The sequence below is a fragment of the Salmo salar genome, chromosome 25 (assembly GCF_965601325.2).
Source record: "Salmo salar chromosome 25, fSalSal1, whole genome shotgun sequence".
NCBI classification, from domain to species: Eukaryota; Metazoa; Chordata; class Actinopteri; order Salmoniformes; family Salmonidae; genus Salmo; species Salmo salar.
In genome coordinates this window covers 17,577,017-17,604,834 of record NC_138315.1, presented here as the reverse complement: position 1 = coordinate 17,604,834, position 27,818 = coordinate 17,577,017, and the positions used below count along the sequence as shown (strand labels likewise).

Genomic DNA, 27,818 nt, shown 5'->3' with positions numbered 1-27,818 from the left:
AAAATGCAAATCAATTTATGACGTGTTTTTCAGGATTTTTTTGTTGTTATTCTGTCTCTCACTGTTCAAATAAACCTACCATTAAAATTATAGACTTATAATTTCTTTGTCAGTGCGCAAACGTACAAAATCAGCAGGGGATCAAATACTTTTCCCCCTCACTGTATAGGCTTGCTTAGATGTAACTTTTTGCAGTGTGTGGTTCCAGCCTCCCCTCAGCACCCTCCTGTGATGACTTGGTCTCGTTAGAATGACATCTGGATTCTGCTGCAAACTGAGAAATTCATTCAGACAAACTGACAGCATTAAAAATCAACTATGATTCAATTCTTTAATATTCTTAATTGTTTAATTGAACAGATATTTAGAAAAAAGACAAAAGTTGAGTCGAGATGTGCCACTTTTAAGCCAAAAAGGGTCCGATTTCAGTGTCGTATTTCTAATGTTACCTAATTCTTAAGTTTCAAAAACTTGAACAGAAAATTCAAAGTTAGTGGGAGATTTTCCCCAGTAAAAACCCACAGGTTAACTTCTCTGCATGTTCTGTTGCACTGGAAATATATACACCTTATACAGAGAGCTGGACTGATAGATACCTGAGGGAGAGGTGGTACTGTAGTTTGGAGTTAAGGGAGTAGACTGGAGATGAGAACAACATTATGCCCCAAAACTTGAACATATATTTCCTAAGCTACTGTAACAGTTGTATTGACAGTTGAGAGATGTAACAGGAGTTGTAACAGATGTATCGAACACAGAAGCATCATGGGACAGTAAGTATTATTAAAATGGGGCCCTCTTAACTATTACTGTAACTAGGAGCATATTCTCATGGGACCCTCATCTCTTCAGCTTTACAAATAGCTATACTTTAACTAACCCTAACTACTTTTTTCTGTCTTGAGAAATAAAACACGAGTTCCTCGTCATTTTAACAGAGGGCAGATTTATGTGAATCTTACTGAGTCAGTGTCCCTCTACTTGCCAATCAAAACCTAATACTACTGAGGAAGTGTTGTCTAAGTTCACACACACAATGCAATGAAGCTGCACTCTGTTAAGGCTTGCATGAATCTGTCCTGGTTAAAAAACAAAGGACATCAACATAGGGAGAAAAGATGGTGACGTTGAAACAGGATGGTATTCTGTAGACTAGTGATGATGTGTTGCTACCATGTTTGCATGTTGCTCTGGGGAAATGCCAGTCACCTGTCATCTTTGAGGTCTGCTTTCATGTCAGTTCCAGTTATAAAGGAGTCATCAGCCTCCCTATACACCAACCCCTCAGACCACAGATGGGGCGGGTCACCATTAAGAGTATCATCATAGTGTAAATAGATGTCCAATGAGTTGATAAACAATGTAACATGTTTTGAAAGCAAGTGCAGTTGCAGTGCCTGAGCCTAGGGTGGCGCTGTGCCCTACAATGAATAGCAGCAAAATAAAATAAGGGGGAAAAAAATGAAATAATAAGAACTATTCCTTCCTGTGCAATTCAAGACCAATAGTAGCTTTAGTAACATCGTGTTACTCGTTGGTGGCTAGTGATACTAAGATCCTATTGATCCACAACATATACCTGGGCCTAATAAACCCATAAACATGTCAGTACTACCCCGGAGAAAACTCAACTACCCACAGTGCACCATTATGGATGAATGGTTGGTGAAGTGTGTCTGAATAGAACACTGTAGTGGAGGGAGAGATGAGGTGGGGAGGGAACCTAGCAACCAATCAAACAATCACCCTAGCCTGAGGAAACTTGAATTAAGGCAAACATTACTACTGTCTAGAGATGAAGCACAGAATCAAATGTAATTTCAGTAATGAGGTTATAAGTGGACAGTAGTTTCTGTACACTAATGCCACTACCAACCCCATCACTGTTTTAGGAGAGAAGGGGATGGCAGTGAGACCTGCAGCTCTCAGCTTCGATCATTAGAAGAACTCATTCAATAAGTACTGCATTTCAACTATAAAGGGTAGCTGGGGGTTAGGGTTATTGGTGATCAAGGTTATTATAAGAGGTCACACTAATTCTGGGGGTGGTTTAGCATGTTTAAACCAGAGCAGAGAGGGCAGAGAACAAGTTCATAGTTCACTCAGGAACTGGCATGGTAATATGTGTGCAGATATCTACTTGTGAGCAAGCAATGGAGAATGCTGTAAAAACCTACATACATAAAATAATAATTACAGTCAGAAGCCGGGGCCGTTGGAACAGCGGAGTGGAGTATCATGGCAATGTTAGTAAGTAGTTAGTTACCATGAAGTTAATGAATACAGAGCCCTTACTGTAGTCTTAACACATAGAACCCTGACTCAGTATTGAAAACACTGGAAGTCCCATCTCTGCTGTTGAACATAGCTCAGTTGAAAATAAGTGCCTTAGTAATATTCAACAGCAGCCAAACTCTAGCTGACTGTCTTGGTAAGAATGCATAGACTAGTAGAATCATAGAACCCCCCATTATATTTGCTCATGAATAAAAATGGCTCCCACAGCAGAGAGATGAAGCACAGTGAAAATAAACACCTTTTTGGCTCAGAGATAAAAAGCAAAGAGGAAACCTGGCAGGGTTCTACACTGACCTTTTTGTACAGTGAGCATACGTGCGCCTAAGTTGAAAAATGTACAAGTACACAAAGAAAGAGCACAATGAAAAATATTTGGAGGTAACAAGCCGTTTTCTTTGTAGTAATGGTGCAATTACCACGGTCATGAATTTGCGCTCGGTGTATTCGCCATGGCACTCAGGGGCTGCCGTACAGTGAAATCTTTGCAACAATTATCCTCTGGGTGATTTTTTTTTCTAGACGCATAGCAACATATTTAGGCGCATATGCGAGGAAAATGGTCGCATTATAGAGCTCTGCCTGGCATTTCGGTAGAGCGAGGGGGGAGATGTACTGTACTGTATGTTACAAGGTGAACACTGAAGTAACACCTCAACCTCAAATCAAAAACTAAATTCAAAAGAAAGTTATGGAAAGGAAAGCTGCTGATAGGCTTGGTTCCGAGGGTCAAAGGAGTCGAAGAGTGCGCGTTGGCGGGGGGGGCCTGAGGGGGTTGGATAAGGGGGCAAGGAGCATGTTCACAGCAGTACCTCCCGTTCTCAGTGCACAGAGAGCTGGCTGCAGATGGTCTCCTTTTTCTCTCTACACTTCTCCCATGGCCAAACCCCTCCCTCTCTTCCTTCCCTCATCGTCCAGATCCATCTCTGGTGTAAATCGGTTTGACCCCCCCTCCCCGGAGTGCTTACTCGCATGCACCTCAGGACAACAGAATGGGGGAGGGGGACCGCAGGAGGACCGTACGAGAGCGACCAACCGCGGTCAGGAGGCAGAGTTCTAGTTCTGTTTCTTAGCCCCCTCGTCGCCGTAACTGGAGCCCGTCTTCTTTATCTCGGTGACACCAATCAGGCGCCGGATGGCTATGGAGGCTGAGGAGGACCAAAAAGATAACAGAGAGGTTATGGACCAAATCTCAGTGAGGCAGAAAACATTTGTTGTCAGGAACTATGCACATTAATCAACATCTCAGTTACATTCCCATACGTGTTAGAGTTAGCTATACACCTCATGGTTATTGGATCGACGTCCCAGCCCCAGCCTAAGGTAAGAGTAACCAGGAAGCGTTATGTACCCTCTACTCACCAATGATAAGGAAGAGGCTGAAGCCGAGAATGAGGAGGGGGGAGCCACTGACCACCACACCGCAGGCAAAGTTTATGAGGGGCGAGAGCAGCAGGGTAGCCCAGAACAAGAAGTTAAGTAGCGTCCACAACCGGCGAGGAGGGGTGATGGTGGGACCTGGGAAAGTGCCCTCTTTATGATAGTGTTCTTGCAGAGCATCCTGGAGACGGAGACCGAATGAACGTCAAGGTACTACCAAACCTGGTTAAACATATTTTGTTGTTACTTCCAAATAAGGTATGTGTCAGTAACTCATCTCATATGGGAGTTTATCTGTGTGTGAGACTTGTACAGGGAACAAAACTGCATTTAACAATATTCAGTTACAACTCAAGCACTAAAGATCCCTACCTTCTCCTGGTAAAGCTTATGAAGCCAGTTGGCACACTCCTTCTCATCTTCTGGGATCTCCTCTACAGGGAACCGCCTGCAGGGAGAAGGAGCAGGGGAGACAAGCAGTCAACACAAAATCAGGAGATAGCAGGGGGAGTCTGCTATGGAGTGTAGTAGAGCAGGGTTTCCCCAAACTCGGTCCTGCCCCCCCGGTGCACGTTTTGGTTTTTGCCCTATCACAAACCGGCTGACTTCAAATAAAAAAAATAAAAACTCATCATCAAGCTTTGATTATTTGAGTCAGCTGTGTAGTGCTAGGGCAAACACCAAAACATGCCCTCGGGACCGAGTTGGGGAAACCCTGGAGTAGAGAATGAGTTTGGTATAGCAACATCTAACCACCAGGGGGCAAACTCACCCAAAGTTCAGATGGGGCACCTCATACAGTGCCATCTACTGTAGGACAGGGCCATCAAACAGCCTTTTGATGTATAGCATTATGTATTATTTTCCACAAGCACCTGCTTTTGCCACACCAGGCTACTCTCCCTGTTTAGCCTCACACGAGGATCATTCATGCAGTGGAGCTGTTTTGATATGCCTCTCCGTGTAATCTAATTTAAAGGAAAGGCTTTGAAGGTCTCTCAACGTTGTCATTCAAATGGTCATTATGATTTGAAGAGAAACAGTCCATGATGCCATTGACAAATGGCTCTCTGTAATCTTATAGTTTTACTCAGCTCTCCCTAAGAGTTAGTTTTTTTTTACTGAAGGCTGGTACTGAAACTCATGATTGAATTATGGTCTCAAGGACATGAGTGGCTGAGTCCTGTTTTTTTACCGCAGGGCAATCTGTGATCTCTGTTGATGCCTTTCCCCCTTTACCTCCCTTTACCTCCGCGGGTTGGGTAGGACAGGACTACCCCAGCAACACAAAGGAGTGTTAGGTAAGATTCCGGCTCAGTTTTGAACAGTCCACTGTCCCGCTTACTATTAAAAAAATAGGAACGAAGCCAAGAGGCTAACAGAATGTCATGGGTTTTCGCTTGAAACAGCTCACGTAATAATCACAGGGTCATACATATTGATTAGTACCCACCTGATTCTCATATCTGCCAGGTATTTCTTGCCGTTGATGATGCCCAGCAGAGTGGGGACTTGGTGGTCTTTGAAATTCAATGTGACATCATACACGGCAGATACTAAAAACAATGAAAGACAGAACAGAAAATCTATAATAATACAAGACCTTATTTTGAACTGTGCGTGTGTGTATGTGTGCGCGCGCAACACGTGCATGCATGCCCCACCTGTGCCCTTGAGGCATTTCAGTGTTGTGGTGAAGCCTTTGGTTCTGGGCAGCAGGTGGTATTTGAGCTTGGGCAGGCCTTTACCCTCTGCCACCTCCATACTGATCTGGTGCTTCTTCTCTGTGAAGCGGGTGCCTTCGCAGTACAGCAGGAACTATGGAGACAGGAAAAGGAGCGTCAACAAACATGCACTCACAAGGGATTCACAGACGCACGCAAACGTTGAGGTTAGAGAAACACACGCAAAGATAAAAACGGCAGGTTTAGAAATACACTACTGGTTCAGACAGGCACACATCCACCGAGGTGACCTCCTTTCCCCTATCCTCTTAGACTCCCCAGCAGGGCCAGCTTGTGTTACAGATCAAGTGCACCTCCAGGAAACGCTACTCGAAATAAAGTTCTTCAAGGACTTCCATTTAGAGTGGGTGCAGCGTCAACAAAATATACATCCTCAGACAGACAGAAGACTGTTTCAAAGAAAACACTGCACATCTTGTCGTCCTCCTGTCCCTGAGGTGAGTTGGTCAGTCATGCGATTCCTAGGTGTTGCTTAAACCAGATCAGACGACCTGATTAGCCAAATCTCTGTCGTTCCCGGTAACAGTAACGAGAGGTGGAAGTGGAAACTTGCAGCCTGAGCAACAACATAAGATCGTTAGGGAGGGCTATTAGGAGCCAGACCAGAATCCCACTGACCTAGATTCCCCTGTGGCGTTTCAGCTCGATGAATAACACGAACCAGACCTGCTCCAGACAAGACCAAACTCCTGGACCTAGTCCAAATGACTTATGGCAGACTGAAGCTAGGAGCTCAAGAATCAGTCCTGTGTGTAGATTCACTGTACGAGCTGTCTGGGCCTAATGTGCGCTACCCTCATCGTTTTGTAATGGCTGTTAAGAGCCAACAGAATGACAAGAAATGTAGTCATGTGGCCCAGGATAGAAAAATGTAGGCCTTAGCCCTTTACACTTGTACCCGGGTTGAAAATGGCAGATTTGGGCACTGATATGTACCTAAATTGGAACGCAGTGGTTGTACAGTTCAGGCTCTCCACTTCACAGCGCTGTGTGGGTTTTGACTGACAGACGTTCTGAACTTGAGCAACACAGGTGACAAGAAGTTGCCCCCATCCCTCCCGCTAAATTGGGCAAGTTTTTTTTTGTCATCTGAGTGAAGGAAATGCTGTAAATTAAGAGAATTCAATGTATTTTGAAAGATGACCCTGGGTTGTCCTGAACAATAATGGGCCTGTTTGTCTATTGTGAAGAAAATTTGCCGCGGAACACGCACCTGAATGCACTCATGACTAGGGCTGTGGCGGTCACGACACTTTGCCGGCTATTGTCACGCAAATGACTGCCGTTCTCACAGTAATTGAGCGTTAATTAACATAAACATGTTTAGCATCTCCAGGTCTCGGCGCACACAAGCCACTGATGTGAGCCTTTGGAACATCTACATACACACAAGTCTATTAAAATCATTTAATATTCACCATCACAATAAAAATCGATGATTTATTTTAGAAACATTATGATGTGAAGAAAATGCATTTCAGGAAGAACAGAATGAGTCGGCCTATATATATTATCTGGCTATGCGCCATGCCATAGGCTAGTTCATTTAGCAGAAAATACATGCTCATAAGTCGCGTGCCATTATTTTATAGGATTTCATAGTAAGAAGAATATAATTGAACTTAGCTGAATAAAATAATATTATTCCTATTCCGGAGCAAAAAGGTGACGATTTGAAACAGGTCCTACACGCTAGATTTAGATGGTAATATATACAATACGTTTTGATTTAGAATGGCCCGTTGTCAAATGGGCAGGAACAGGGGCAAGGAGAAGAAAACCATCATCCGTATGCACTGGAAAAGCGAATGGGGGCCGCTTTCCACATTTGGTTTTTCAGAGTCATGCAGGGTAGGCTATTCCAGTTTTATAGTGGAGCATGTGCTTAATACTAGCAGCTGAGAAATAACGTCGCAGCTGGGATCATCCTCTTTTTAGTGGCAACCATCAAAACTGCTTTCATTAGGGATTACACATAGAAATGTCTGGGCTTATAAGAACACTTATTTCACTCCATCCATCAGCCATTGAGAAGCATGCAGCCGTAACTTTGGAAACCAACTGGAATCTGTTCGGTAACATCAATAGTAAAAAAAAATAATAATAATTAAATCACAACAAAACAAATTTCATTAAAAGTGTTGACAGCCCCTGTCTCTGTGCGGGGGTGGGGGCTTGGGCTCAGACCGTACATTGGCCTATCCATATTTTGAAAGCGCTGTCCATTTCCTTGTGTTTGGCTTTGAAACAACATCCACAACCACCATGTTTTCCACTCAGTCTTGAACTTTTAAAAGCATGATACTGGTAAGTGTTTGATGTGATTTTCTATTGCATTGCTGTCAGAGTGGTTAGAGGGACTATAGAGCCCTGAGAACCAGAGCATTAGCGACCTGATGGTCGTTAGCGAGTTGGGTACTAGTACCAACGCGTGTCCAGAGTGCATTAAATGAGATTATAGTGATTCAACGGTCTCGTGGAATTTGACTGCGGTCATGACTCATGACTGGTGTGGCGGTAATACGGACACCGCAACAACCCTACTCATGACTCATATCTATGCGCACCAAAATGATGATCCTTTTGTTGTCAATAGAACAAGCTTTCAAAGTATGCCCAGCTGACCCAGATAGCGATTTAAATATGGTCCGCTTTTGGACTGCGTACAGAACAGTAATTGTGTGACGGTGGGGATGCAGGGTTGTGTTCCAAACAGAACAACCACTAGTGCGCTTGCTCTAGTTCCTCAACGGCACAGAGAGGAGAGCTCGACAACAAAAAGCACGCTATAGTTTAAGACTCTTCTTTGAGCATGGCAATGACTTAGAAACTGCACACTGTGGAGAGGTGTGTGTCCACTTGGAGACAGCAGTTAGTCCTCTCACTCAAACTCTTGTTGCACCTACCCCACATTTTCCAGGAACATTCTTATGCTATGAATGTATCCAAAGAATCGTCAGATTCTGTTATCAACAAATGCGGCGAAAAGTACAGTAAAATGCACATAAAAATCAAGCATAATGTTCAGATTCAGTCTCGTGTCAGGTGAAATGTTGTCCCCTCAACTTCAGGTGTAATAATTTCTCCATAATCTCCAAACTGTTTCAATTGGTACTATTCTTATGTATATGCTTTTCATATGTCTTCTGTAAGAAACATTTTAATTTAGCCCTCTCCATATAGGCCAATTCCCATGAGTGTAAAGGGTTAACCAAAGGAGACACACTCACCCACATAAACTCAGGGTAGTCTTTGAGTCTGTCCAGACCTCTGAACACAGTGTCTCTGTCCTCCTCCCACTTCCTCTTACAGAACACAATTTCCAGGAAGTACCAGGTCCATCCAATCAGAGGCACTTTCAGCAGCTCATGTTTGGCCAGCACCTTGGAACTCTGGGCGGAAAAGAAAGCGTGGGAACGGTAAGAGTCCTGAAGTGTATCTCTAGGACCAATCTCATCTACTTCTCTTTATCGCTACGGAATCTGAAAACGCACAACAGTTGAAAATAATATGGAAGGCGTCATTTGGTTTCACATGTCTGATTCTTTCAGATCAGGGCTGATAATAGAAAGGAGGCAAAGTAGGGAAGCTGATGAGTTTGGACTATTGAGATGACCCCCATTTAGTGACTGATGAATAGCAGAGAGAAGATATACTGACCCCTAGGACTCCGTATCGCTCACACATGGTCCAGCCGCAGAGGAAGTCGATCTCGTAGTTGTGGTTGAGGATGATGATGACGTGCTCCTTGCCAAACCTCTCCACCGTGGCCTGGTCTGTATAAAGGGTGCATTCTGTGCCCGACCACCACTCTAGCAGCATCACCAGCTCTGCAACAAGTCCAAATATAGAAATTAAAATCGACTCAACGGCGACGGAGTCAAAATTATCAATATCGAATCTCCAGATTCATTATTTCACAAAGTCCCCTTTTGAGGTGTGACACAGGATCTCTCACACACACACACACACAATTCTAGCGTGGGGACTCACGGCTCCAGAGGGAGTAGGAGAGCCTGGTGTTGATCCTGCGGTAGAGCTGCTTGTTGAGGGGCCACAGGACGCAGGTGAGGAGCTGGATGAAGTTGATGATGAGGCCGCTCACCACAAACACAAAGCCCAGGAGGAGCTGCAGAACAAACTGGGTCTTCAGATAGGCTAACAGACCCATGGCTGCTGCTGCTGAGGAGCCTCCTCTCCTCCACACACTACTAACGACCTGTGGGAAAAGGGAGAGAGAATAGAGTGGGAGGGTGCAGGAGGAAGAGGGGGAAGCGAGGCAGGAAGGTGAAAGTAGGTAAGATAACAAGAGGGGTGGTGAAGAGAGGAAGAGAAGAGGGTGATTTAAAAGGACAGAGCAGTAAAAAAGGGAGAGGAGAAAGAGTAAAAGGAGGAGAAACAATGAACATGTTACATTAGATGTGTTTGCTCAGAGAGAAGATCAAATAAATACATTTCAAACGACATGTACGGTTGATTGATTCGAGAAGACATCACTGTTTCATTCTCACCACGGTGGACTCCCTCTATAAGCCCCTCCTGCACGGCCCTTCACTCAGTATTACGGACCTGGAAAAGAGACAGACCGAGAGAGAGACAGGTCAACATAGGCAGAAAGGTGGCAGGCAAGAAACAGAAAAGCCTACTGTAAACCATAGTGTATGGTTGCACAACTGTATACAGTCAAGAACAAGTGTTAGTGTAGAAGCTGGTCTACCTCATTAACAACCAGAACCTACTAAATTCTAAGCTAGCGGACAGAGGGGGAAAAAAACCTCTAGCCTTTGTCTAGATTGTGTACTACTGTATAGCGCGTGCGTGCGAGTGCCCGTCACAGAAAATAATGAATAAATGACTGTCACAGACTGAATGAGCGTGACAGACAAGGCGGCTTACATGTGTTATGTTACAGCAGGCTTGTCAGAGCACAGGGACTATAAATGGGTCTCTGTGATGCATTTTCACTCACACAGACCAGTGAGTCACAACACAGCCCTCCAGTCCACTGTGACCTTCAACCCCATGCAGGAGCGTTCACTCTCAACCTCAAAAGCTCTGCACACTTCACCTCTCCTATTCATTGTTCTATCGCATCCCTCTATTTGATTTTCAAATAAAGTCATCCCTCCACAACTCCTTATCCTATTCATCCCTCATTCAACCTTCCATTACCTCTCTATTTAAACTGCAGGTTGGCATTTATTGGGATGACTCATGTACTGGAGGCAGCTCTGCAGAGGTCACTAGCTGGCACAGGCACAAAGTCATAAAATCTGATTTAAAACCCAACCACACTGGTAACCCTAATGCCTAAACCCAACCATAAATTAAGACCAAAAAGTAATTGTTTTCATGATTTTTTCCCCATATAGCCAATTTCGACTTCGCTGCTGGCCCATCTAGCGGGAACTGCTCAGTTCTGCCTCCAGGACAAGACTCATGACAATAAATGTCCACCTGCATTTCATCTATCCCTTTACTTATACCTCCCTCTGTTTTTCCTTTCATCCTTTTTTCCCCATCCAGTTCTGTTCTCTAAGGCAGCGATTCTCAAATTAGGTTTTGAATGGGTCGCTGGTGTCAGAGTATAACGGTTTTTTTAAAGACTCCAGTCTGAACTTAAACCAGGTAGGAAGTGTATAGAAATGAACTTACATGTAATATTTTTTCCCCAGAGAGTAAATTAACGAGACTATTTTCAAAATAACGATATTTTGGTTGATTTTGAGGTTTCAAACCAGTTTATTAACATTCTTCATCGAGAAATTATCAACAATGAAATTACAATAATAATCGACAATGAAAGAGGTTGGAATGTTGTTCCCTTGTCATATAATTGCTTCATTTACAATCAATACATACTGGGGGGAAAAAATCTGATTGTATTTTGTTGATTCTTTCGAGATGCGAATATGCGGTCGTCACAGACAACCTGGTTCAATTTGGGTCCCGAAGCAAAACCTGTTGAGAACCACTGCTCTCAAGTTTTGGTTTATAAGACCAGACAAGGCCTGGCGCATGCAGGCTGTGGTCCTCTGTAGCTCAGTTGGTAGAACATGGCTCTTGTAAATGCCAGAATACTGGGTTCGATTCCCAAAAGCACCCATGTGTATATTAAATATATATATTTAAAAATATATATTAAATTATATTTAACCAGGTAGGCCAGTTGAGAACAAGTTCTCATTTACAACGACAACCTGGCCAAGATAAAGCAAAGCAGTGCAACAAAAACAACAGTTACACATGGGATAAACAAAGGTATAGTCAATAACACAATAGAAAAATATATGTACAGTGTGTGCAAATGTAGTAAGATTAGGGAGTTAAGGCAATAAATAGGCCATAGTGGTGAAATAATTACAATTTAGCATTAACACTGGAGTGATAGATGTGCAAGTAGAGATACTGGGGTGCAAAAGAGCAAAAAATAATAATAATATGAGGATGAGGTAGTTGGGTGGGCTATTTACAGATGGGCTATGTACAGGTGCAGTGATCGGGAAGCTGCTCTGACAGCTGATGCTTAAATTTAGAGGGAGATATGTCTCCAGCTTCAGTGATTTTTGCAATTCGTTCCAGTCATTGGCAGCAGAGAACTGGAAGGAAAGGTGGCCAAAGGAGGTGCTGGCTTTGGGGATGACCAGTGAAATATACCTGCTGGGGCGCGTGCTACGGGTGGGTGTTGCGATGGTGACCAGTGAGCTGAGATAAGGCGGGGCTTTACCTAGCAAAAACTTATAGATGACCTGGAGCCAGTGGGTTTGCGACGAATATGTAGCGAGGGCCAGCCAACGAGAGCATACAGGTCGCAGTGGTGGGTAGTATATGGGGCTTTGGTGACAAAACGGATGGCACTGTGATAGACTGCATCCAATTTACTGAGTAGAGTGTTGGAGGATATTTTGTAAATGACATCGCCAAAGTTATTGATAATAATTCATAAGATGCACGCATGACTAAATTGATTTTGGATAAAAGCGTCTGCTAAATGGCATCTCTCAAAAAGGAGGCAATGGGTTGCAAAGTGTGTATTTGTGAGAGGAATAAGATGTGTTTTGTTTGCTCTCAGAACAGGCCAACCATGTCTCCATTGTTCAGGACAAATGACCAGCGTCCCAGAGAGGGAGGAAGACACACAGAGAGAGATTGTGTGCAAGTGCAATGATGTGTAAGTGTGTAGAATCGTCTGGCAGAAAGGCAGCAGTGCAGAATACATTACAAACACTACATTCCTAAGTGCAAAACATTCTTAGTATCTCGTCTTGCATAGTTCTGAGAAGTCAAGTCTATGTGCTGTACTGAACATCACTGAATGGGTGTTAAGCCAGCTCCATTTTGATGTTTGTCCACTACACAGCAGGTGATGGGGATATTTTAATCCAGACTGTAGCCTATAAACAAGATCAAACACCCATGGAAGCTCAAAGCTTATTCTATTCTCTGATTTAAAAAGGACTGGATGAGATTTTGCCTAAGTGTTGCCCTCACAATTGGCTTAGCTTAAATCATGGTGATAGGCATAGATACAGTAAAATGTACAGTAAAATGGCAATGTCATACTAGTAGTGTGTCTGCTCTTTCCAGAAGTGGCTGCTCTTTGTTAAAACCATGGATGGGCAACTGGTGGCCCCCCTTTTGTAGGCCTGCGGACCAACTTCACACAAAAAAAAAAAAATAATAATAATAATAATAATAATAATAATAATATCTGTCGTCAGTGGTCTCACTTACTTTTGAGAGTTAGAATAATATAATACACAAGGTGCAATGTCGAAATTTGGTTGTGCATCAGTCACTCAGACCATGTCAGTACATTTTTTTTTTTTTTTAAATGGTAAATTAGTCTAGCGACCAGCTATCTAAACTTTTAATAAGCATGGTCGAATTACCGACCGGGGTGGGGCCCATTGATCATCAGTTATCATATAAAAAAAAACTACGAACATTTTCCTACATCCTATGGCTAAATGTGTAGAATTTCTCTCCGCCCCATGGCAATTTTGGGGGGAATTGCCTGAAATTAGTAAAAAAATAATAACAATAGTTCTCTGCACCATGGCAAAAAGTGTAGAATTTTAGCAAACTTATTTTAAAACGGCTACATTTTCTATATGCCTCATGGCAAAATGTGCAGAAAATTAACTGAGGGGGCAATAGAAATACTGATTGTTTTTGGATATAAATTACACACCCTGCCTAGCTATAAACAACACACACAGGGGCCGTTTTCTAAGAGAAGGAGCTTGTGTGTGGTTGAATTGCTTTCATGGAGGACTGGCTGAAATGTTAAGGATACTCAAAATAGAAACCAGCTGATTAAAAAAACTAAATTATTAGCCTCCATTCAGTAAACGCACAAAACCACTTCGCCAGGCCAAATATATACACATTAAAACCTTATTACAAGATGGCATTGACAGATATAGCAGCTCTGCTTCTAGCTTTACAAGCATTTCGTACACCTGCAATAACATCTGCACGTGACCAATAAAATGTGATATCTATTATAGACATGTTTGCGCAGTGGCGAACCTATTGGACCTAGGCCTTCAAGCGTGTGACAGGATAATGATGCTGACAGGACAGCAACGGTAATACCAGCACACTCATGTACAGTGAGGGAAAAAAGTATTTGATCCCCTGCTGATTTTGTACATTTGCCCACTGACAAAGAAAGGATCAGTCTATAATTTTAATGGTAGGTTTATTTGAACAGTGAGAGACAGAATAACAACAAAAAATCCAGAAAAAAACCATGTCAAAAATGTTATAAATTGATTTGCATTTTAATGAGGGAAATAAGTATTTGACCCCTCTGCAAAACATGACTTAGTACTTGGTTGGTGGCAAAACCCTTTTTGGCAGAGGTCAGACGTTTTTTGTAGTTGGCCACCAGGTTTGCACACATCTCAGGAGGAATTTTTGTCCCACTCAACTTTGCAGATCTTCTCCAAGTCATTAAGGTTTCGAGGCTGACGTTTGGCAACTCGAACCTTCAGCTCCCTCCACAGATTTTCTATGGGATTAAGGTCTGGAGACTGGCTAGGCCACTCCAGGACCTTAATGTGCTTCTTCTTGAGCCACTCCTTTGTTGCCTTGGCTATGTGTTTTGGGTCATTGTCATGCTGGAATACCCATCCACGACCCATTTTCAATGCCCTGGCTGAGGGAAGGAGGTTCTCACCCAAGATTTGACGGTACATGGCCCCGTCCATCGTCCCTTTGATGCGGTGAAGTTGTCCTGTCCCCTTAGCAGAAAAACACCCCCAAAGCATAATGTTTCCACCTCCATGTTTGACGGTGGGGATGGTGTTCTTGTGGTCATAGGCAGCATTCCTCCTCCTCCAAACACAGCGAGTTGAATTGATGCCAAAGAGCTCCATTTTGGTCTCATCTGACCACAACACTTTCACCCAGTTGTCCTCTGAATCATTCAGATGTTCATTGGCAAACTTCAGACGGGCATGTATATGTGCTTTCTTGAGCAGGGGGACCTTGCAGGCGCTGCAGGATTTCAGTCCTTCACGGCGTAGTGTGTTACCAATTGTTTTGTTGGTGACTATGGTCCCAGCTGCCTTGAGATCATTGACAAGATCCTCCCGTGTAGTTCTGGGCTGATTCCTCACTATTCTCATGATCATTGCAACTCCACGAGGTGAGATCTTGCATTGAGCCCCAGGCCGAGGGAGTTCTTTTGTGTTCCTTCCATTTGCGAATAATCGCACTAACTGTTGTCACCTTCTCACCAAGCTGCTTGGCGATGGTCTTGTAGCCCATTCCAGCCTTGTGTAGGTCTACATTCTTGTCCCTGACATCCTTGGAGGGTTCTTTGGTCTTGGCCATGGTGGAGAGTTTGGAATCTGATTGATTGCTTCTGTGGACAGGTGTCTTTTATACAGGTAATCAACTGAGATTAGGAGCACTCCCTTTAAGAGTGTGCTCCTAATCTCAGATCGTTACCTGTATAAGAGACACCTGGGAGACCGAAATATTTCTGATTGAGAGGGGGTCAAATACTTTTTTTCCTCATTAAAATGAAAATCAATTTCTAACATTTCTGGCATGCGTTTTTCTGGATTTTTGTTGTTGTTATTCTGTCTCTCACTGTTCAAATAAACCTACCATTAAAATTATAGACTGATCATTTCTTTGTCACTGGGCAAACGTACAAAATCAGCAGGGGTTCAAAACTTCAAATACTTTTCCCCCTCACTGTAGGAGTACACTTTCTTCCAGTGGGCATTGCATATACTCACTTCTTAATCCCCACTGATGTGTATCAAAGTAGCCTACACAATCACAAAACCCGTGAAACATATTCACATGCATGCCCTACACAGCCTAGTTTCAGCGGAATACCATCTGCAGGCAGCAAGAGCGCGCAGCTCTCAGCTGGTTTTGGCATGGAGCAGCTCACAGATTAATGTAATTGGCAGCCGGTAGGAAAGACATTTCAATTCATGAAATCTACCAGTAAATGCTAACTAAAGCAACAATGGGTATTCAGTCATCATGCACCGCTTGCATCAGGGACGTAGGCATGAGTGGGCCTGGGTGGACACAAGCCCACCCCCTGGGGAGCCAGGCCATGGCAGACCCACCCAATCAGATTGAGAAAAAAACGAAAAAAGAACACAATATTACAAAAGAATACAGTTCCAATCGCCAGATGATCATTTGAAACAACCATTTCCTGCAGTCAATGACCCAAAGCGCCCTCTTGGCCTCATGGGAAAAATGTTACTAATATTTATCTTATTTTGTTATTTTTATTAGTAAGAACATTCCGTGTTTCTATGTCAAACAGTTTTGTTATATTTTAGTCTTCTGTGATCTATATAAAGTGTAATATTGGGATGCAAACAAAAAAATATAATACATTTCAACTCTATATCTGACACGATACAGGAGTGTGGTACCCTGATTTAGTCCACCACAGTAAAAACGTATTCTTGTTGAAAGTTATTGAAAAGGGAGAAGCTAACAAATTAGCAACATTCTCTTCGATTACACCTGCTGCGGCCGCTGCAAAACTAGCCTACAACAAAAGATAGCTAGCTAGAGCGTGGGAAAACTACTGCTCGCTATTGCACAGTGACATGTTAGCCTTTGTAAAATCGGACCCACCCAAGTGAAAATGTGATTGGTTGATTCCATTGTCACTCAATCATTTTACCTTAATACAGTTCTGAATACTAGCTTCTGATGGCCTAGCCAATGTCTGACTTAGCTAGCTCGATTCCTCCCCCCAGAGACCACTCCCAAAAAATTCTGATTGGATCTTTTCTTCAGTGTAAACCCTTTCCAACAAACTGAACAGATTAAATCAGATCATTGAAAATAATATAATTAGAATGATCATTATTTTATAAATCCTTAGCCCTTCTCAAGGCGTAGAAGGACCTCATTGTTGCCCACTGTATTTGGGTCAGTAATAATTTGTAGTGTGGCTCCATTTTGCCATAGCATACATTTGCCCTTTAGAATCCATATGTTCTTCTGAAATATGAACACAGAAACACTGGACATTTTGAACTCTTATTATGGTGGCGATTTGACAAAATTACAATCATGGTCTTGAATTGGACTCTCATTGTTCTGGTGTCGGTCTTGACTGTCTCGAACCCCTTGTCCCCCTCCCGATCTTGACTGTTTGGCCCTCCCTCCGGTCTTGGTTTCAACTTGGATTCGATTTGCTCCGGTCTTGGGTCGGTCTTAGTTTAGGTGGTTTCGAACAAAACACTACTTTGTTAAGAAGTGTTTGTCAAAATCGGATGTTGGGGATTATATTTAATGAATCCTATGAATAGAAATGGCCAATTTGGGTGCAATCATTTAAACATAAATCAAAAACTGGTCAAAATTAAGCTAACATATTGGTTACGCCCAGCCCTTATCCAGTACTCTCAGATCTACAAGAAGTGTCTAGCCCAGAGCTGTCAAAACGTTTGGACAGTATGTATGTGGGGCTGCCCTAGTCCTAGTATATTTCGTACTGGCAAAATGCATTCCAACGTGTTGCAAAACCTGTGAGACAAACAGGCAATCAAACCCAGGGACAAGAAAAGCAGTAGGTTGGGAGTAGAGACATGTCTGGTAACACATTGCCAAACGAGTCAATTCCTAATAAATTGCAAAACTGCACTGGAAGGTTGCCCAATAATTCTCCCACCCATTGCTCAAGTAGTGCCTTGAGAGCATCTGAGAAGACACAGGTGAGAGGGCTACCACTCGGGGTTATACACCATTGGAAGAATATTCCCATGTCACAATCAGTTAAAAATAGGAAGGCATTCTGCATTGTAAATTATTCAGAGTAATTCCCTACATTTAGGCCATTAACATGAGTATCAGAATGACAGATTGCAGTGTACCTTTGTAGTCAAAGCTTCAAATAGGAACCCAACAGACCGCTTCCAACTGAGACCAAAAGAGAAGGCTCTGGGTTTTGAGGTAAAAGAAAGTAAAGAGCACGTACACACTTTCTCTCCCACATGCACAGCCTGTTCAGACGTGACCACGGGATCAATTTATTTTCCAGCTCACTGCAATAAATATTGGAAGAAAATGCTTTCGGTGTGCATCTGTGCACTTACAGTAGCAAAAGCGGGGGCAGAAATCTTTTTTTTTTTTTATGAACAATTGGATCACCTGTGAGTTCTAAAAGATTTCACCCCTTTAAACATCCTCAAAGGAACATATGTTCAAAGAGTAACCATGGTAACAGACCCAGATGTAACACACTAGGTAATGGGTATTATAGGTGCTCCTTCTGCATCCAGTTCCTCTCTTACTTTTCTATCCCTCTTAAAAAGCGGCAATCCTTAGTTAGAAACAATAACAAAGCATACTTCACGCCCCCGTTTCAGTAAAAAGCGGAGGGATGGGGCTGGAGAAATGTAACCACTCAAATTCACAGAAAGATCTCCGGGTGCAAGGACTGACCATCCATGTTTTGAGGCTATATAGTGTTTGTTTATAATTTTACAGTGGTTACAAACATTGAAGTAAAACAATCTTATATTTTTGGTTCTGATAGTGTATGACAGTTGAACTAAGCTCATGAGGCATTTATAAGTTAAATTCTTCAAGAATCAAATGGGTACATATAAATTCTAGAAAAGTCCAGAAATGGATGTAGCAACTGCAGATTGCCTCTTTAAGGGCTTTTCAGACATGCAGGAGTGTCCCATTCATTTTCAATGGAGCTAGGTGGGGAGCAGAATTACATCCAAAACCAATAATTGTATTCTAATCTATTTTTGGGTTAATAATTGTTGTTGCCTGTAAATACTTTTTTATGCATGCTTATGGTGTTACAGCAATTCACTTTTCACACTTCGAAAATTGTGTTTGCTTTGTTGCTATGGTCACCGGCGGTCAGCTATTGCCCTCGTGTGTGAAGGCAGTAGCTGCTTTGACAAGAGGGATAAACCAGGCAAACCCTGCTCTGCCCAGCGCTTGTCCGTCTGGAGAGCGCTTTACTCTCTCGCTCTCCATCTCTTTCAACCAGGATCATCTCCAAGACCAAAGTTGGCGAGCATTACCTCAGACTAGAGCCCTCAAAGCATCATAAACTAGTTGCTTCTCCATGGGAAGCAAGACCTGAGGGACCCAACTCAAGTAAACAGGCAGCATAAGCAGAGCTCCAGCCTAGCCCCAGGAGCCTGAGAAAGAAAGCAAGACCCACCTGTGGCCTCACGCATTCCTGGGAGAGGATTACAGAGTACAGACACTGGGTTAAAGCTGCTTAGGAAAGGAACAGCTGCCTCTCCTCAATCACCTGGTTGCAGGTTCGCTGGGGGATATGGTTATGTATGGCCATAGGAGCCATCTATTCTACAAAGACCAGGAAAGGTCAAATTAGGATTTGAGAAAACCCATTAGCCCACATCTGGCCAACAAGGGACAAGATTCTCAAAGTCATTTTGATACAACTGCCTGGGTCGTAACAAACATGTAGAACATACCAATGAGGGGATTAAAGAAGGGATATGAGTTGACTACTCCTGAAGCTCCCCAAGCAAAATGCCAGGCACCCATTGAAGTCATAGAACTGGTCCAGATATCTACTGGAGGCCATCTGAACGGCCCTGGTTAGTGGCTGGTCCACCCCCCTTCTTCCCAGTATGACTTACCAGTAGACGTAGTAGGCCATAGCCAGGACCACCAACGCCCCACAGATCCCGGTGAAGATCATCACCGCACTCTGGTTCAGCATATTGACCGTTTGTGTATCCCACCAAAATACAATTTAAAAATTGAATAAGACCGATCGGGAAGACAGCGGATTGTCACTCATGGCATATTCTGCTGCACAGCCATGGTAATCCCTCAGAGGGGACTAAGGAGAATATGATGAAAGCTGTAACTCAACCAGATTCCACTGGATGAGGTGTCGGTAGGAGGGGGGAGATCCCACGGAAAACTGACCACTCAGAGCAAGAGGTGAGTGTGGTCCCCAGACGAAACTGCGCTCACAATGGGCCAAAATAACTGAAGTCCAACAAAAATGACCCAGAGGAACCTCCAACTACCAGTCCACTTCAATTCAGACCTCACTGGATGAAGCGAATGATAGCTAGGTAGGTAAGAATGGCCAGTGTCTCCCTTCTAGAGGACAGGCATACATGTAAGCAGTATCTTACATGCCTTACTCATCTCTAATCCTCGGTGGATCAGATTAGCACTGATTAGGGAGCTACAGGCACCCTGGATAAGTCACTTCAAATTTCCATCAACCTGGAGGGGTCTGGGTTCTCTTGGAAAGGGGTGGAGTTAGCATGGCACAACCTGCCATGGTAACAGTTTGATTACAAGTTGTTGCTTCTGGCTTTACTCTGCCGTTGGCTACCAACCAGTGCCACTCAAGAAAGGGCGGGAGAAGTGACCCCAGAGCTAGGTTAACAGCTAGCTACTTAACTAATTTGCAGCAAGTGTCTTCTTGCAGTTTGTTTTGTTCTCTAAAGACATGGTGGGCTAAATAAACACTTGTCCAGATGGCAGCTATTTCATCCACAACATTAAAAATGAAACATCATAAACATCTTAGGTACCGCACCAAACTTAGCAATTTGATACCTGGTTCATTGAATGGAATTATTTTACAAAAAGTATTTGGTCGTAATTGTAATGTTGCAGGGTGGCCCCCATCCTCCAGGACAGTCCAGGAGAGCTACTAGGTGTGCAGGCTTCTGCTCCAGCCCTGCTCAAACACACCACATTGTAATAAAATCAGCTACTGACTGGTGTGCTTGACAGGGCTGGGTCAAAAGCCTGCACACCCAGTAGCTCTCCAGATGGAGAGTTGATGGACCACATGTTTTATACAGTTGCCTAACAGTGCAGTATTTTACTTTGTGGGGGGTTAAATGCCTTGCTCAAGGCCACAACGGCAGGTGATATACTGTAATGCATGGGATCAGAGACCAGCAGCCTTCCATTGTGAATACCAGTGATAATAATTAATGTTATTTTGTAAAGTGGTTCCTTGCATCATACAACACAATTTTCAGTCTCCTTTTTGGCTCATGGTGTTAACCATTTTTATTTTTGGACAAGTGACTTTAGATTTCAGGCAAGTAAAAAAGTGGCTATAAAAGTTCAGTGCAGCCATAGATTCTGAGCTGTAAGGGAGAGATGACTGATAAGACAAGAGGATCCAAGAGGTACTTCTTCATACAATCAGCAGAACGGAGATGGCGGCCGCTAGGGAACGGGGATGTGTGATATGGCACCGACAGAGATGGTCGCCTCGCTTCGTGTACTTAGGAAACTATGCAGTATTGTTTGTACTATTTCTTACACTGTTACCCCAGGAAATCTTAAGTCTTATTACATACAGCCGGGAAGAACTATTAGATATAAGAGCAACGTCAACTTACCAACATTACGACCAGGAATACGACTTTCCCGAAGCGGATCCTCTGTTTGGACCACCACCCAGGACAATGGATCGGATCCCGGTAGGCGACCCAAAACAACGGCGCCGCAGAAGGGGCAGACGAAGCGGTCTTCTGGTCAGGCGCCGTAGACAGGCACATCGCTCACCGCTCCTAAGTATGTCCAGTCTCTTGACAACAAGGTAGACAAAATTCGAGCAAGAGTTGCCTTCCAGAGAGACAGAGATTGTAACATTCTTTGTTTCACGGAAACATGGCTCACTCAAGATACGTTATCAGAGTCAGTACAGCCACCTGGTTTCTACACGCATCGCACCGACAGAAACAAACATCTCTCTGGTAAGAAGAAGGCCGGGGCGTATGCCTTATGATTAACGAGTCGTGGTGTGATCATAACAACATACAGGAACTCAAAGTCCTTTTGTTCACCTGACCTAGAATTCCTTAAAATCAAATGCTGACCGCATTATCTACCAAGATAATTCTCTTCGATTATAATCAGAGCCGTGTATATCCCCCCCAAGCAGACACCTCAACAGCCCTGAAAGAACTTCATTGGACTCTATGTAAACTGGAAACCACATATCCTGAGGCTGCATTTATTGTAGCTGGGGATTTTAACAAGGTTAATCTGAAAACAAGGCTCCCTAAATTTTATCAGCATATCAAATGCACGACCCGGGCTATCAAAATTCGGGATCATTGCTACTCTAACTTCCGTGACTCATACAAAGCCCTCCCTCGCCCCCCTTTCGGCAAATCTGACCACAACTCCATTTTGTTGCTCCCAGCCTATAGACAGAAACTAAAACAGGAAACGCCCGTGCTCAGGTCTGTTCAAAGCTGGTCCGACCAATCTGATTCCACGCTTCAAGATTGCTTCTATCACGTGGAATGGGATATGTTCCGGATAGCCTCAGACAACAACATTGATGTATACGGTGAGCGAGTTTATTAGCAAGTACATCGGTGGTGTTGTACTCACGGTGACTATTAAAACCTTCCCCAACCAGAAACCATGGGTTGATGGCAGCATTTGCTCTAAACTGAAAGCGCAACCCACTGCTTTTAATCATGGCAAGGTGACCGGAAACATGACCGAATACAAACAGTGTAGCTATTCCCTCCGCAAGGCAATCAATCAAGCTAAGCGTCAGTATAGAAACAAAGTAGAGTCGCAATTCAACAGCTCAGACACGAGACGTATGTGGCAGGGTCCACAGTCAATCCCGGATTACAAAAAGAAAACCAGCCCAGTCGCGGACACCAACGTCTTGCTACCTGACAAACTAAACAACTTCTTTGCTCGCTTTCAGGACAATACAGTGCCACCGACACAGCCCGCTACCAAAACCTGCGGCCTCTCCTTCACCGCAGCCAACGTGAGAAAAACATTTAAACATGTTAACCATCGCAAGGCTGCGGGCCCGCCCTGTGCAACTGGGTCCTGGACCTTGACGGGCCACCCCCAGGTGGTGAGGGTAGGAAACAACATCTCCACCCCGCTAATGCTCAACATTGGGGCCCCACAAGGGTGCGTTCTCAGCCCTCTCCTGTACTCCCTGTTCACCCATGACTGCGTGGCCTGCGGACAAACTGAAATGGTCCAACCACACAGACAGCATGGTGAAGAAGGCGCAACAGCGCCTCTTCAACCTTAGGAGGCTGAAGAAATTTGGCTTGTAACCAAAAACACATTTACAGATGCACAATCGAGAGTCTCGGGCGGTGGTAATGTATTGGGCCTGTAGCTTACTGCACAAATCTTATTGCTACAGTAACATTTTGAATTGGTTAATGTTGCATAGGTTTACATTTTTTAAGTCATGTTAAAAAAAAATCTGAGTGGTAGAGCTCGGCTTGCATTGACTCAGTGATCTTGACTCAGAAAGGGTTAGTGACCACTGTTCTAGACTTTTCTCTGTTAACACTACCGATGTTTCCCTTTACTGTGGTAATTCTTATCGAATCAATGCAATATTAGCCACTTTCAATGCAACATACCGAAACAAAACTAAGAAGAGGCAGAACGCATCGGAGTAGGATTCTATTGCATTGACACGCACGACTCAGCCCGTATTCTACACAAATAAATTCATTAAAAATCCTACAATGTGATTTTCTGGATTTTTTTTCTCATTTTGTCTGTCATAGTTGACGTGTACCTATGATGAAAATTACAGGCCTCTCATCTTTTTAAGTGGGAGAACTTGCACAATTGGTGGCTGACTAAATACTTTTTTGCCCCACTGTATGTGAGCACACTTGTTCAGTCCAGTCAAACCGAAGCATGCAAAAGGATTACGTCAGAGCTCCCAGGGGTGTCATGCACCCCAGAAATCTGAGGGGGCCCGGAGGGGAAAGGCCCTCTGTCCGTAAATTGGAGAATTTTGCCATGTCTATTTTTCTGTATAAGCATACCTATTGAGCTGTCTGTATCGTCTTGACTGGTGGTTCTGTTTTTAAAAGAAAGTAAATATGCCTCTCTGCTAAAATCTGATATGAGTCTTATTCAGTACATTTAGTTATTGCTTGCTTTAAAAAACAAATATAATAATTTAAGTCCACCAACCTTGCCAGCAGGCTTTCCAGCGAAGATAGTTGGCGAAGCTAGCTACTCTAACTTGATTGACAGCCTTGTGAGAACAGAAATTACAAGATTGCAATAACAGTATTATAACATCAAATTGTTGTTTTATGGGGGCTTGGCTGTTTTGCATGTTATTTTGGCATTAATACGTGTCACATATAAATTAGCATTTTGTACCTTGGGTTGAGTGTAAGCACCAACTCACGAAACCCCCGTTTCTCGACCGTGTAAACTGGGGCCATGTCTTTGCAGATGTAAGTTGTAACGGCAGCTGTTATCTCCTTCCACCTTCGTGATTCTTTGCCATATGGTGTGCCGCGGGCAAAAGCCTCTTGCAAGGTCTGAGTCTGGGGTTTGTTTTGAGCACTCGACTGTACTTTTTTAGGTCTCATCCGTAGAATCTCTCCGTACTGTTTCACATGAGTCTTGCGTAGGTGGTAAAATAGATTAGTGGTGTTTGAGACTGTTATCAGGACCGGTCTGTGCCATATTTTGCAGTGGATGGTTTTCTGGTCCGTGTCAGACTTTTCATATCCAAACCACGTCTATGCGACCAAAGATTCCCCTCTTTTAGGTACGAGTTCCGTGTCTCCGTCCTCTGTGTCACGTTCACTCTCTTCCATGTTTGTTTGTGTTGCAAATTTCCTTCCACAACGCAAAGCGTCGTCCAATTGATGAAATATATTGCCTTAAAGAGTGTGATTTGCGACACAACAAAATAAACGATAGAAAAATGTCTATCATTTCATATTGTGCTCAATCGTCACACGATATATATCGTCATATCGCCCAGCCCTAGCGCCATGTAAATCTTGATGTCTGTTGCATGAGAGCAAAATGTACCTTTGTGTAAATTCTCTCATCTGTGATTTGTCATGAACATCCAGGAGGATGGACTTTGCTATAAAATGCTGTGGCTTAGTCCTGCTGGTTGGGCTCTCAACGAATCCCCTACGGGTGGGTCCATTACTGCAGTAATTCAATAATAAAGTTTACTTGTAAAAAGTCTCCTTTTGATTAGAATAATTCCACGACAGCCTGAAATGGCTTCTTGGTAGCTAGTTATGAGGTTGGGAAACTATTTTGGCTAGCTAAAGCAAACTTCATAAAATTGCTAAGCGGCTAGTAGTATTAGAGAAAAACTAACAAAAAATGCATGTATTTTTTAAACAGGATAAATCTGAGGGGACACATGCCCCTGGGTTCATGTTAAGTCTTTGCCCTAACACTACACAGCCGACTAAATTCCCAATCTGGCCCTCACACCATCATGGCCACCTAATCATCCCCTGCTTCCATCCCCCTTCTCTCCGCTGTAACCATTCCCCAGGACAATGCTGTAAATGAGAATGCATTCTCAGTCAGCTTACCTGGTAAAATAATGGTTAAAAAAATGAAATATCAAAGCTTGATGATTAATTGATTATGGTATGTAGTGCTAGGGCAAAAAAACTAAAGATACACCCCTTGAGGTCCCCAGGACCGAGTTTGGGAAACCCTGCCCGAAGTAGAAAAAAATGACAAAGTGAGCATGTGCAAAAGGTAACATCACGAGGATCAAACATGCACATCATCCAGTTAGCGACATCTCAAAGAGATGCTTTAAATTATTAATTTTAGTACTGGTGCAATTTAATAAAATGTACAGTACAGAATCGCCAAGGCACGCAGAAGGAGAGTTTGTCATCCCACTGGGTTACTTTAGTGCAATGTGCACATGCCAAGTCAGCTATACTTGCCTCGATCTGACCGAAAGCTTGATTGCATGAATGCTGCATAATACATTCTGCAGTCAAACTTTTTTCATTATGTAATTCTAAATGTTTTGTTGCACACAAATCCACTAAAGTTCGACATTTACCATTTGCTTATATTTATGTAAGGTCTACACATACGGTTTAATCACATTTTCAACGAAATGTATTTATAAAGCCCTTTTAACATCAGCCGATGTGGATAAATCCAACGTATGCTCCACACAGAACTATGCACAAATGCTGCAAGGCAGACGCAGCGTTCCATTGGAAATTAATGGACTTCTGGTGTACAAAACGTAACTACGCTCTGTCTGATCGAGGCATGACAGAGGAACACATGTGGTGTCAACGTCGAAAAGTGAGCTATACCCACAATTTCCCAATGTAACGTTACAATTCCTGAAAATAGAAATCACAAAACCAAGCAAAATGTGCATCAGGAATTGCATATTATTATTATTTTTAATTTTTTTACACAAGATAGCTACTGTATGTTTGTGATGTGAATTTTGCCAGCAACTACCTAACAAGATTGAAGCTAACTACATAGCTTTCCCAATAAATTCGTTGATTGCTCATTAAACTTACTGTTAGAGAAATACTGTTGGCTAGCCAACTACACAAACACAATACATGGGACGAATCCAGCTAGCTATTCGTCTGGAATATATGATTGTATTAACGTAAATTAGCATGTAAGGTATAACACTTAGCAATCAAGCTTTCTGTTACCTACCTATCTAACTGGTAGTTAGCACCCAACGTCAGAAGATTCGTGCTTACTAGCACTAGCCAGTAAGCTAACGTTACCCCATGCTGTCACTCGCCGTGATAATGCTAACGCGTTAACGTTACCTGACTTGTTCCAGTTTTGAAGATGCAAGCTTCTTAGCTAGTTCAAAACTAGTGCAGCCACTTTGGATTCTTCTGGATTCCAAGCTAAATTATTATCAGTAGCTAGCTAGCCAGCTAATTCACTCATCAGGGTGGTTGCTATGCTATTGTTTGTCGCTGAAATGACCAACTGAGGTATGAAAGAGCAGAGCTGAGACGATATCAAACTTCCGGTCCGGCCCCTCACCCATATTCGGAATGAAACAGCTCCTGTCATTTGGCGGTTATCATGAATAGATTTTTTGATTGAGATTTATTAGGATTCCCATTACCCGACGCCAATGTCGACAGCTAGTCTTACTGGGGTCCGACACATAACGAAAAATACAATACAGACTAAATAATTTACTATTTACATACATTAAAATCATTAAGATGTAGTCTTTGCTTAATTTGTGCCGGATCCTGCACCTCTCAGTTTTGGACTGTTTCGTTCCGGAACCCATTTTCTAGGAACCGGTACCTCTCGTGGCATGAACAATACGTTTCACTGTTTGCAATGTAAACAATAAATTAATATAATAAAAGCAATCAGAGTTAGGCCAATTCAAGTTGACTCCTCTGCACTTCTCCTGGCTGCCCCATAAAAATATAATGTGAAAACGTGCCAGATAATTGATTCGTGTTGGGCCGGCGCGAGTTTATAATTTGCGCAACATTGTAGCCTATATAGACCAACGCGTGTACATTGATGTGGTGTGAGAGAGAAGCGCGCCTGTATCTTGCACATAACAAGAATGATATTCACGCTCTGTGATTTATCTCCCTCTCTCTACTCTGATAGACATGAGCCTGCAACTGTCACCTCTCCATCATTTATTTCCTCATAGAATCACAGCCGCGCGAACGGTTCTGCAGCTACGAGGGGGTACGAGGTAGTTGAGGCAATAACTTCAGAAAAGTATTCACACCACTTGACTTTTTCCACATTTTGCTGTGTTACAAAGTCGGATTAATATTGATTACATTGTTATTTGTCAATGATCTGCACAAAATACTCAAAGTTGAAGGAACATTCTAACATTTGTAAAAAATAAATAAATTTTAAAACATAATATTTTTTAATTAACCCTTATTTTACCAGGTAAATTGACTGAGAACACATTCTCAATTACAGCAACGACCTGGGAACAGTTACAGGGGAGAGGAGAGGGATGAATGAGCCAATTGTAAAATTGGGATGATTAGGTAACCATGATGGTATGAGGGCCAGATTGGGAATTTAGCCAGGACACCGGGGTTAACACCCCTA

General features: G+C 43.1%; 1 protein-coding gene across 4 annotated transcripts; it reads right to left on the bottom strand.

The window, feature by feature from the left end:
* Nucleotides 1–317: 317 nt before the first annotated feature.
* On the bottom strand, nucleotides 318–26,716 carry LOC106586274 (1-acyl-sn-glycerol-3-phosphate acyltransferase gamma). 4 transcript variants are annotated; one of them, XM_082968948.1, is made up of 11 exons: nucleotides 26,528–26,716; nucleotides 21,308–21,495; nucleotides 9,932–9,989; nucleotides 9,414–9,639; nucleotides 9,081–9,250; nucleotides 8,651–8,812; nucleotides 5,340–5,493; nucleotides 5,129–5,231; nucleotides 4,048–4,123; nucleotides 3,658–3,856; nucleotides 318–3,443 (listed from the first exon to the last, which is right to left on the bottom strand). In XM_082968948.1, exons 4-11 carry the CDS (start codon nucleotides 9,589–9,591, stop codon nucleotides 3,352–3,354), a joined length of 1,134 nt encoding a protein of 377 aa, XP_082825074.1. In that variant the 5' UTR covers nucleotides 9,592–9,639; nucleotides 9,932–9,989; nucleotides 21,308–21,495; nucleotides 26,528–26,716; the 3' UTR covers nucleotides 318–3,351. The 4 variants fall into 4 exon arrangements, with proteins under 4 accessions (XP_082825074.1, XP_014028874.1, XP_014028872.1 ...); XM_014173399.3 differs by lacking the exon at nucleotides 21,308–21,495 and having other exon boundaries at nucleotides 26,409–26,716; XM_014173397.3 differs by lacking the exon at nucleotides 21,308–21,495 and having other exon boundaries at nucleotides 26,528–26,715.
* Between the last annotated feature and the right edge of the window lie 1,102 nt (nucleotides 26,717–27,818).